The sequence below is a fragment of the Streptopelia decaocto genome, assembly GCF_964273445.1.
Source record: "Streptopelia decaocto genome assembly, chromosome: Z".
NCBI classification, from domain to species: Eukaryota; Metazoa; Chordata; class Aves; order Columbiformes; family Columbidae; genus Streptopelia; species Streptopelia decaocto.
The window spans coordinates 68100506-68113296 of NC_138657.1; the positions used below are offsets into that span (position 1 = coordinate 68100506).

General features: G+C 40.0%; 1 protein-coding gene across 14 annotated transcripts in view; it reads right to left on the reverse strand.

Moving 5' to 3' along the window:
- ARHGEF28 (Rho guanine nucleotide exchange factor 28) overlaps positions 1 to 12791 on the reverse strand; it is a 140218-nt gene that overhangs the window by 81666 nt on the left and 45761 nt on the right. For 12 of the 14 annotated variants that reach the window (XR_014186172.1, XM_082074498.1, XM_082074491.1 and 9 more), the window contains 3 exons: positions 12110 to 12179; positions 7985 to 8031; positions 6337 to 6397 (listed from right to left, as the gene is read on the reverse strand). Coding sequence is in view for 13 of the 14 variants with exons in the window: in XM_082074498.1 (XP_081930624.1) it covers positions 6337 to 6397; positions 7985 to 8031; positions 12110 to 12179 (178 nt within the window). In the remaining variant the exon portion in view is untranslated. The remainder of the gene's footprint in view (positions 1 to 6336; positions 6398 to 7984; positions 8032 to 12109; positions 12180 to 12791) is intronic. The other 2 variants (XM_082074490.1, XM_082074497.1) reach the window with 1 other exon arrangement.

Here is a 12791-nt window from a genome sequence, read left to right on the forward strand (position 1 = left end):
TTGTCCCAAACTCTTTGTGTTATCCAGTTCACTGTTCCACTGTTGGGATTTCACAGCATTCCTCCAACTTGGAGCTTTCTGATGTCTAGTTCATGACTGATTGCAGATTTGTTTTTCTCTTTTTTTTTTTTCTCTCTCTGTTTTTTTTTTTTGTTTTTTGTTTTTTTTTTTTTGTTTTTTTTTTTACCAGCACCATTCACTTGATGTGGTTTAGATAACAAGCTCAATTTAGGATAACAAGCTCATTAATACTACTTTCACATGACAGCGGTCTGTATGCTCTGGCTCTTGAAATGACCACTGAGCACTTCCAACAAAGTACATAAAGATATAATTTGCCTAAACGCTCTCCTTGTCCACTATCTATTCACATCAAAAGACTAGCTGGGATATGGAGCACAAATGCAGATGGAAAGCTTTTTGCTGTTTGTCTTGTAACCTGATTAAAAGCTCCCTTGAGTTTATTTGCAAAAGCCTGAGAATTAAGGGCTAGAGTCAATAAAAGTCTCTTCCTGGTTTCAGCACCATGGAGGCTTGTGCAAGCCCCAGCAGCACGGAGAACGCACATGGCCTCACATGAAAGCAAACCCAGAGTTTGAATTGGACCTCGCTTGCACTGAAGTTTCGCCAATGACTTGGTTGTTGAGTCTACACTTATGCTGACAGCCCATGCTGCCAGAAAGCTCACCAAAGATGCATCTCCTTAAAAATCTAATTTTCCATGTTTCAGGGAATACTTCAAGGGAAGGGCTGCCTCTCAAGGAGGATGAAAGCTGAAATATGTGTTCATGCACTTTCAAGACTATGACTGTTTTCTTCACAATGTATTTCTGGAATATATTTCACATTTAAAGAGTAACTTGACATGAGATATATCCCAGATTGTTTATTTATGTTAGCGTGAAACGAGACTGGGCAGAAGACAGGCAAAGAGCTTATTTAAACATCAGGAAAAAAAAAGAGCCCCTTTTTGAAAGATTATTTTGTTGAGCAAATTTGTTTTGGATTTTATTCAGAGGAGGAGGACAAGTTCTGGGAAGGCAGACAGCATATGTTTGTAACTTGTTCATTTTCTTTCTGTCTTCCTTTTGAGGTTAACTTGAATTATAATGTCTCAGAAAATCAAGAGTAGAGAAAACTCCAAGAAACAAGAACAGGCTTGTTTTAGTGTCTAATGCTGCTTTTTCCAGATTTCTCCATGGCTTTTTAATTAAGCTCAGCTCAGGCTCACATCCCAGGAACTTTTTAATTCCTACATTTCCTGTAGTTCTCAACTATTCTACAGGCTTCAATATTTAGTCATCTATAGATGCTCCAAACAAATGGAAGTATGTTTTATCTACTGAAATAAACTATTGCTATGTTCAAATGTTGTTTAAAGTTTTTTTCTGGCAGGACTCTGACAGAACAAGCCCAACTTAAGCCTCTCTTCTGCAAGACACAAGGAGCCATGCAAAGGTTTTGCAGAAGCAGAAATTGCAACCTATATAGACCTCTGAAAGCTGCAGCAAGAAGGGGCAGAGTGCAAGTGCTACAGTCATTAGCTGCAGCAATAGTTCTGCAGCTTTATTCAACTACTATTTTTCTCTGCAATTTTCCGACCACCTACCTTTCAACTAAAAATGTGTTCTTAAAAAGCCTCCTTTACCACAAACAGAACTTCCAGAACTTCTTCAGAAGAACCAGTCTGAGTATTCACACATCTCCAATCATCCAAGTATTGCAGTGCATCTTTCTCTCCATGGTCCACCTTGTTTCAGATGAACAACTGAGACACAGGGAGAAGATTTGTGACATGCCCAAGGACCAAGTGTATATCCATTAAAAGAGCAGAAACTGAAGAAAAGGTCTGCAGCTCCTGGACTAGAGATGCTATGACTCGATCAGGGAAAGAGCTTAGAGCTTCCAGGAAAACATAAAAATTACCAGAAACAGAAAAGATCTGTATAGCCTTAACCACAGGACTCTAGGAACTGTCTCAAATAGGCAATACTTAACATACAACTTTCACTTTTATCTATCGATAACCACAAAATTATTTCCTGTAGTTTCAATATCAGAAGAGGCACACTTGACTCAAAGCATTTCCAAACGCAAATGTTCTGCCCATCAAAACCAAAAAGTAAACCAATACTAAAAAAGGAGTGAAAGATCTGACCTCAATCAGCAGAAAAACTAATCATTCCATAGACCTAACAAAAGCTGCATAAAGGCAGGACTCCTGACAGCATGTTCATGCTGTTTTCTACCTTAAAAAAACTACCTTTTAAAGTCTTGCCAACCACAGTAAGGAAATCTAATTAAAGAACAAAACAGCAACATTAAAACCAGATTTTTCTGCAGATTACAGTGCAGCCCTAGTGGTTTACACAGAGAAGATCATTATGTTCTGCTCCTTAAACCGACCTCCAGTTAAACTGGGATTTCTGTGAAACCATGAAAATCAAAGGTCAGGGTCTACTAAACATCTTTTATAGCCACCAGGTCACAAACAGAAAACTGCTAAAAATTTGGCATCAGTATTTTTATCTCTCAAAGTGCAAAACGTGGCTTGCAGAACTTTTTCACCACCAGCAGAGCAAACAGAATAGATTAGACAGACACCACTAGGTCATTGGCACTGTAACTAGGAGAGCAGGGAAAATATTTTGAAAAATTAACATCATCCTGCCTTCCTAAAGTTTAGGGGAGAGAAGCTCTATTTCCTTGGAAGAAAAACTAGAGATTAGACTTTTCTTACTTGAAAAATGACACTTTTGCAGCTTTATAAATGGCCTTGTGAACATCCTCCTTCCAAACCAGCAATGCAAAACAGGAAGGAATTATAACTTTTATAACGCATGCCCTGCTAACACCGTCACATGCCCAACAGTAACAGCATTCAGCTGTCAGCTCCTAGACTCTCTCCCAAAACATACCGGGTTGCTGACTCTGAGGATGACAATGGCTGGCAATAATACATATGCTTAACATTGAAAGGAAAAAAAAAAAAAAAATCCATTTTTTTGTTGCTTTCCATTTTGTTTCTTCCATTCACTCTCCCCAGCTGGGTATTTGGATTGTCTCAATACTTCAAATGTGTTTTCTTTCAATGAAAAAAATAAGCGTCTCTTTTTTTTTCCTCCTTGTAAACACAAGACATATCTATAACAATTTCCAGGGGAGACTAAGGGAGCCAGGGGGACCGGGGAGAAGACTGGCAGGTGTGACCAGCACTGAACTCAGGAGTCTCCAAACAACCCTCTTTCAGCCTGGCCTGGCATGCTGTTGTGTCCCACAGTTTACTCCTATTCCTTCAGTTCTTGAATACAGCAAACACAAGCTCAGGTGACTTCTTATTGGTCCATCCTTACCCCAGCACTCACACAGGAGGGACTCCAGGGGCTCTCCAGCGATCCTGGAGGACAAGAAGCCTCTTGGGCAGCAGAGGCCCAGGGCAACAATTCTCAAAATCGAACTGTAAGACTCAAACAGTGCCTAAGGCAGCCGGGTTCCAAACCAAAGATGAAAAAGACAAAGAGTAACCAGAGTGGGTAACCTTTTAGCATCCTACCAACACTTTCAAGTGTCCCTGAAGAGATATTTTGTTGGGTGTGGGGAAAGAGACAGAACAGTCAATATGCTTGAAAGAGCAGGATGGGGAGGAAAACAGAGAGCAGGAACAGGACAGACCTTCCATAAGCCACCACTTCTTTAAAGGTCTCTTCCAAGCCAAAACATTCCATGATTAGACTGATTTTTTCTAATTACTTTTTTTCTAAAAGTAAGAACCACATGGGAAGAAGAAGTGAGAAGCTGAAGCAAGGGAATTTTTACCCATTCAAAGAACTCTCACATTCTCGCTCTAGGAAGTCCTCTTTGATTTACGCATCCAACTTCCTAGTGAGATTCCAGAGTCTGCTCGTTTCTATTCGTTCTTCTTCACTCAGCCCCCTTTAGCTGTTTTCCCTCTTCATCTCCCCACTGACAACCATTTCCATTTCTCTCTTTATCCCCCACTGTGTGCCCTTCACGCCAAAACATTGCCATTTAACCATGCTGCCAAGCAAACATTGTTTTTAAAAAGTAGTTTAAAACAATTCAGGGTAATAGAACTACAACATTCAGCAATACGGCTGTACAAGCCAGGTTAAAACATGTACTGATTTTTACATTAAAATAAATCAATAAAACCAGTTTAAGTCAACTTATAAGTTTCTGGTTATCACCAAACTCTATTTCCATCCTTCTTTGTCCCTACTCAGTTCCACTTTTTATTGCAGACCTGACCACCCACTCACTCCCCAGCCTGCCCCTCAGCCCCATCAGATCTCACATACAGTGCTGACTGGAAGCCCTCCAGGCCCTACTGCAGTCAGTGGCAAAATCCCACAGGATGTCTATGTTATGAGCGTTTCGTCCAGCTTCAGTGCACAACAGGGAGATGGCCAAGGAGAGCCAAGAGTGCAGCTGGCAGCAAGTCCATGCTCCAATCCTGACACGGGGTGACCAAATTCTCACTTATAGCGACTAACTTCTAAAACAAGCAGATCCAACTTGGCTGCAGTTTCTCCACAAACAAGTCAACTTCTTAAATGTACTACAAGGCAACTGGAATTTCGGGGAGACACAGAGAGGCTGGTTCTTTTTCAGGTAAGAGCCGCAACAGGGTATTTATCTCAGTTTAATATACTCTGAGCCTGTGCTAAGGTCAAAAGGTATGTGTACAGATACATGTATATCTACACATTTATATCCATATTTATAATTTCACTTTATACATATGCCTCAGAAAATAAATAAAATTTTAAGCACCTAAATCTTCTGCCAACTTGTACGCAAACAACCTTTTTTTTTTCACCCAAAAGCTCCTCTAGGAATCTGCAATCTACCACTCCTAACTACCAGTATGAACCATGGTCAAAGTCGCTTGGTTGTTTCCTGCAGAGGACTCAGTTTCTGCTGCAGCTGCCTATCGAAGCATCAGAGAGGAGAGTGAGCTGGTCTGAAGCCAGAAGACCTGGATCCCATTCCAGCTGTCACAAGCAGCGCTGTGCAAATGATGCCTTAGAAGGAAAAGGCATTTCAGGGCTAAGAAAAAGAAATACCAGCTATAATTTCAGGGTGGAAAATTTCCACTCTAACAGCTTTTAAACTACCTTATGTTCCCTCCAGATGGTGTAACTGAAATGGAGACTGGAGCAGATGTGGCTTCAGATTGGCAAACCATAATCACTCCCCAAAGGCCCCACACCCTCCTATGCTGAGATGCAGTCCAGTACTTTGGTCTTGCTTGACAAAACAGATTTGATTATATGGGCATTAACATCTCATGTACATGCACTGCATTTTTGTGCAAGACAAGGACTGCTACACTGTCCTACACACAAAAGCACTAAAGTCAGGATAACCAAATATTAATGTTTTTGCTACTACTCTCAATTTCCCTTTGCAGCTCCCATATTCCTTGGAGGGGAGAATAAGACAAACATGATGAAATGGCTATAGTGCAGGCATTTGGCATAACAATGACTAGAAAACAGAAAACATTATTTTAATGAGAGATTATTAAAATAATTTGCTAGCTTCTTATCTTACAACTGCGCCTCTGAGCTTACATCAGCTCACCTCCCTCTAACATATACTGCTCCAACTCATGCATATATAACCCCTCCCATTTCACACACACAGACTGCCTCTTCATTTTGTAGCCATCAAAGTTTGCACATGAGCTGTCTGAATGCCAACATCTGGGCTCCACTGTTCTGAGCCCAGCACTGGACCACAGACAAATGATGCCAGCCTGTCATTCTCTGCCTGGTACAGCAGTTCCCACTGGCAGAGCTTAAGTTACCCATTGTCTTTTTCTGCCTTGCTGTGCCTTGCACGAGCCCGTTGTTGCATGTTGTTATTGGACATTTCTGCAAACTTGAAAATACCTTTCCATTTGAGTTCCATTCTCTAAATAGACAGTCTAGTGCAGCTGTCTATATTCTCCTACCAGCCCCACAACTCACCACTGCAGCATCGAAATATTTCTACATGTGTCAATTAATCTTCAGTCACATATGTTGGCTCTATCAGGAATTATTTTCAAGATTGTGTTCATACAACAGCTAATATACTACTGAAAAATCCTCGGGTATCATGATACTGTTAGATACACCATCTATCTATACTAGGGATGCTTTGAAAGAGGTTCACTCTCTGACATAGATATAACTGATTGATCTTTCGCCAAGCTATGCTGCAGTGTCAAGGGCCTTCACCTCTTCTAAAGAAACAGCTTTGTGTGTATTTTGCATCACAGTATATAAAATAGCTTTTCGAAACTCAAAATGATTAATTACTTCTTACCTATGCCCAACAGGACATGATCTTCATTTTCTTTAGAAGGAACCACTGAGTCTTGGAAAGGCTAGAAACAGAAAACTTGAGCTGTAACTCTGAAGACAGTAATAGCATTTGTGCTTAATTGCACGCTCTGATATGGAGTTTCAGAATTAATTTCAAACACTGCCAAGCAGCAGTCATCCCATTTTAGCCATTTTAATAAATGTAACAGATATGGCATGCCATCCCCTGACTCTAAGATACGAACACGAACCTTTTGGACTCAATCTCTAAATCAAAGAAGAGACCAAACCATATTTCACTTTCCATGCACACCCCAGTTTTCAGGCTGCTCTTTCCTTACAACATTTAGCTGTGCCCTAATTAGCCAATAAACAGTGTTTTGGAGGAAAGAGACATACATTTAGTGGTGGTCTTGGCAGTGTTAGGTTTACAGCTGGACTCAGTGATCTTAAGGGTCTCTTCCAACCTAAATGATTCTGTGATTTTATTTCTAAGATTCTCTAATGCCTGAGCTGTTCAGACCTATAGAAATATCATAGGTCAGGTCAGTATGTTCTTTATAGAGTGAACAACAACCTTTCTGTCAGCTTTAAAGCAAGACACAGTCAATATGGTACCAGAACCTTTTCCCCCCAACAAGATTTGTGAGCTGCAACACTCTGCCTCAATGTGCACTTTCAATGTAGACTCCAAAATGCTTGCATCCTACAGTTATACAATTCTGAGATGACAAGAGCAACATGTTAATCCTAAACAAACAGTCAATCTTCTACACATCTGGCAATTAAAAATATCCCAACAACCTAAAGACGTAATTGCTTTTATAATAACGACCTAACAAAAGTGGCAGTCAAAAAACTTTCCTCTCAACTCAAATGTCATTAGAAAATTCAATAGTTATTAGCTATGGAGAAGATACCACCTTTACCAGTTCTGCCAGATTTTACCAGATTTTGGTTCCCTCAATCCAAATCATTATTTTAGCTTCATACACTGTTGAGCTAACAATCAAGCTCCTATTTAAAAAGGTAATCACCTTTTAAAACACTGAGACAAAATATTTTTCTGGTTTTGTAAACAGATATATATAAATAAAAAGCATAATATAAGACTAGAGATCAAATACAACTGATTAACTGTAATAGGACTTTTCACAAATACTGGTCTCCTCAAAAGCTCTTAGACACCTCCATGTAGAAGGCAATGGAAAATGCCGTATTTTTACATCACGCACTTTTCCCAGCTAAGGACTCACAGTTACCCACAAGGGCAGATATAATCATCTCAAGGATGAAGCTTATGCACATAGGAGACAGTTTGTGTCCTCCTCCAGACTGGCAGCTGAGTTGAAGGCTCCCTGAAGGGACTAAGTATCACCACAGACACAAGAGTATTCCAGTCCAAGAGCAGAGACTGCTTCTCAAACTCAGCTTTCTGGCCCACAACCACAGAATAGGTTCCTTCAAATAATAAGCATCTACACATGTAACTGTTCCTGGAGGACAGGAACAGGCAGGAAATGTTGTCTGGCAGGCATTAGTCACCTTATTTTTTTGTTAGCTCTGGGAGGTGCTAAGATAGCCAAGCAGAGGTTGCTGCTTCTCAACCTAAATGAAGCTTAGATATTTGTATAAGGAGAAATCTGTACCTTCATATAATCCTGGGACAATTCATCAGATGTCAAGTTCACAGGACCTGTAAAAGCAAAGATTTCTGCCTTTAATAACAAGCATATTCATTTGGGGTCTGCTGTGGTCCCTGCTGCCAGTCTGTCTCTTTTTTTCAATAGAAGTGGGGACACAAGGAGCAGGCAAACGGGCAGAGTGAACAATGGCACTGGGCAGCCCATGCATCTCCCCACAGCGGCGTTCCCGTGGGCAGCATGTGAGCTAGATGCACAACAAGGGCTATGTTATTGTCACACTTATGTTAGGGCTAGACAAACACAGCGATCTGTCAGCCAGCTGCTGATTAACCCCGACGAGCTCAGAAAAACAGCAGTTCCAGCGCAGTGCGTCACACCAACGCTCCAGAGCAACGGGGCTCTGTTTTCCTCCTGCAGGAATTTTATGTGTTTTCTGAAATTAGACCTTGCATTTTCACACCAAAAAGTAAAAAAATAACTTCATTTCTGTTGCTCTGCTTTTAATGGTTTCTTCTCAGGGCTGTGGGGATGGCACAGCACATGGAAACGAAAGACCACACTATGCAAGTTTTGCCCGAACACGGCCTAAAGGACAATTGTGAAAGAGCAAAGAGGAGTAACCTGGCTACAAGAATGCAGATGAACACCAGCATTCCCCAGGCTTCCAGGAATATTATTATTCAGTAACTATATTTTAAAAAATAATTATATAGCCAGAGTTATGCTGGTAAATTTTTACTAAAATATTGAATCTTTTAACTCAAGGTTCACGTCTATTCTCAGATACATAAATCCCTCTCTATTCTCCAGTCCCCAGTAAACAGTGAAACTATGTATGATTCAGCATACAGCATAGAGTAGTCTGGGGAACTGCCTTGAGGAATGTGGGGCTTGGGGACTTCTGTCCTTTATTCTCAATGCACAAAGTCTATACTTAAGCTTAGGAAAATGTATCGATGTATCTTTGGAAGAACAATTCAAAGACAGGTGCCTATTATCTAAATCACAAAATCTTCAACAGCAATGACCTCACGTAACCTGCAGGTCTCTTCGAAATGAAATTCTGGGATGCAATCATGGGCCTATTGCAATCAATGTGCCTGGTGTCCCTGACCTCTGCAGTGCCCCTCGATACTGGCCAGAGCCTGGTCTGGGTACATGCTGATCAGTATCTCAATCACTAATTTTTAATTAATCCACCGTCTTTAATTAACCTTCCTTAGCAGTCACATATATACCTCCCTTCGTGTTCTAACAAAGTGAGTGCAATCACAGAACAGGAAGTCACTACTGCCATCAACAAAGCAAGCCAGCCATCATCTTTCAGGTAGAAGGAACAGGCCATTTCTTTTGTAACTGTGCCTGCAGAAACTTACTTTAAAAGCTTGAGTGGGAAGCTTTCAGATGAGGGAAAAAAATCTTAATTTTTTTATGCTTGTTTCCAGAAAATGAATGTCCAGGTTCTTCTAATTTTTTTTTTTTTTTTTACAGTATGGACATGCAATTGGCATTACTATTATGCGGTATCACAATTCACAGAAATAAAAAGCTGTTTGCTCTGTACCTAATAGTTATTCTGCAGAAGCAAATGGCTTATCCTCCAGATGACAGTACTCAGTCAACTCATGGACATGGAACAGACACAAAACAATGGAAAACAGACACAAACTACTGAATTAGCCAAAAATATTATCTATTTTACCTTTTGTTCTGCATCCTCACTAGATAATGTATCACTTCATGTATTTGAATTTAATTAAGTTGCTATGGGAGATTCACTGCTAAGCTAGTAGCATTGCCTTACACCGACCCACTGCTTACAAATGATTGCATTTCATAAGAAGCAACATGCTGCTATAGAAACCTCTACTAGATAATAGCTCAGGGCTTCTGATAGCATTCTGTTTTAAAGGTCTGTTGATCTTGACTTTAGGCCCACCCAGAACTGAGTAGTTATTACTTCTTAGAATGGCAGCAGTTTTAAAATCTGAGGGGGATCCTTTCATGACATGAATGAGCCAAATTAATGTCCTGAGCTTAGCAGCCACTTTATAAAGGAGTTCACTGAATGCAACTGAGAATGTCATAAAAAGCACTCCATCAATCATTTCACAACATTTCAGCTTCTAGCAGCAACAATTTCAACTCAAGTTCTTTTACTCTCCTGAATGCTGGCCAGTGGAGATTTTAAGATAGGCTACTAGTCACCAGTAATGATCATTAGTGATTTTTCAGTACCTGGTTGTTAGCAGAAATGGAAAAAATAAAAAAGTCTCATTTACAGAAATATAGTAACCAATGACAATATCAAAACACGAGAAGATAAAAAAACTTTGCTGCCCATCAGCATACAAACAATACTCACAGGCTGCTCCTATCTACAAGCAGATAACACAGTGTAAACGTGCAAGTATAGTCACTGTGATTTGTTTGTGTAAGTCTTGGATACTGCCAAAATGTGGCATACTTTTCTTGCTGTTAAACTGAAATGAGGGTCTTTTTTCAAACAAAACAGGCACAAAATAACTCTGATGCATAAAAGCACAGAAGTGTACAGCTTCCCTTAAACACACTAATACGTAGGTGTGCAAACATCTTTGTGCCCATGCCAATATCTATGCCAAATATATTTGGCATAAAGAGAGGATGAGAAGCTTTACAACCAGAATCCAAAATGAGACTAGATGTTCTGAACTGGTGATTCTCTCTCTGGGCAATCGAAACCCACTGATGGTTGTTACCTGCTTATCTCAAATCAGCCCAAATTAAAACTGGGTTTAGTGAAAAATATCAAAGTAATCATCACCTAGAAGTTGTATTACCCAAGCTATTGCTACATGTAGCACTACAAATCTGGACCATTCACTTCTTGTCCCCGTGGAGCAGCATGAAGATCATGCTGGTCAGAGTACAGCACTCAGATGAACACCAAGAACCAATACATTTGCACACTGCATCACCAAAGACATTCACAAGCCCTGTATGGCAAACTGCTGCTTACACTTACAGTAACAGATGCATAGTTTGCAACTGCTAACAACTGTTTATCATTTCTTTGCAAATTTACCTTCTAATGGCAGGACAGTTGTTGCCTGAACAGTGCTGGAGAAGCTGGGTATATAATAAAACTCCTTTTCCAGTAGTAACAACAGCAACCTGCATGTCTAAGCATGAGCTACACAATGACTGCATCCCCATTTTATCCATTCACTTAAAGCTACTAGCTGATGCCACCTGGAACTGCAGTCCCGTTCCTTTCACTCAGTCTGGTCCTGACCATATTGAAAGTTTGTGCAAGTGCTCACATTTCTGCTGCCTCCAGCACAGCCACAGAAACAGACAGAGCCTCTCACAGAGCTCACCTTTTTCAGCTTGTCACTTCATCCAAATGTACAGCATGAGCCACGTAAGCAAACGGTCAACCGATAAAAACTTTTAATTAATAGCTAACCATCATACATAAATACCCAAAGTGTCATACTTCTGGTGCTGAAGAATGGCCTTTTTTGTATTATTTTCTTCTCAGCTCTAAGAGATCCTTCCTCTGAGGCACACAGGGACGTATTTTGGTAATGAAAGAGCATTCTCTTCAACAAGAACAGTCTGGCAATCCTTACACAGGTAAACCACTCACCAAAATACTGAATGTCTAATTGAAACACATGGGAATTTTGCCACTTTAAGAAGTCTGGGCTGTATCCCAAAACTGTTCATACAAAATGTTACTCTTTTGTTAATCTGTTCCTATCTTTATTAACTTGATTTATTTGGCTTTACAGGAATTTGAAGGTTGGAGCTTCATTCAGTTAAACACTGCCCTCTCCTGGAACCTACCAACATGTTTCTGGCTCTCACAATTAAATTCGTTAACGCTTTTCTAGTCATTACAAATGCCATAATATTTTGTGAACAATTTCAGTCTGACATTGGGAAACCAATGCTCTGTAGGGAGTATCATGATTTACACAACCCTCATAGTGTATGAGTTGTGTATTCCACTGTTGTCTACTTACAGACTTCTAATGTCAGATGAAACATGATCTTTCCGAATTAATAAATAGTATATGAATCTGTGCCAACTTTCCAGAGCTTTTATGGGCTGTAACATTACAGAATAAAAAACTGTACCTTCTACAGAGCTTGTACTGCAGGGCATTTTGGGACCTTCCACTGTCTCAACTTGGTTTGAATTAATACTCTATAAAAAAAAAAAAAAAAAAAATCAAAATTACAGTAACTGTATTTGATGCTCATGACATTTACCTGAAAACTCAAAAACAAAATCAAAGGCTAGCAAACAAACATGTTACAAGCAACACTAAAATGACTGACAGAGATTCCAGAGAGTATTTTATTGGTTGTCCTCCAGGGGAAAGCAACAGCAATTCCTCAAGAGTGAAACCGATAAAATATTTTCAACTACAGAAAGAAACTACTTCCTGCATAAAACAGACAAGGGATCTAAAGGGTCAGATTTAACATTTGTACTTCATTGTGTATAACCTTCTCTATGAGAAAAGCAGCACAGTAGCTATGCACAATGGCTCTGTTCAGAAGTCTAGTTAACCTATATAAAGCAAGCAATTTTGACAGATAGGCAATACAAAAAAACTAAACCAGGACTAAACACTGTCTATATGGTAAACCCAGCCTGGAAGGCATGAGACATTCCCTCCCTGCATCCGTGCACCCCTGGGAAGGCTGCATCCTTGCTCAGGTACACACACCGAATATATCACTTCTGCTATCAAAAGGAACAGATAGGTAAGATCTGTTCCCTTATTTTAGCAATTACTTCCAGTGAGTATAA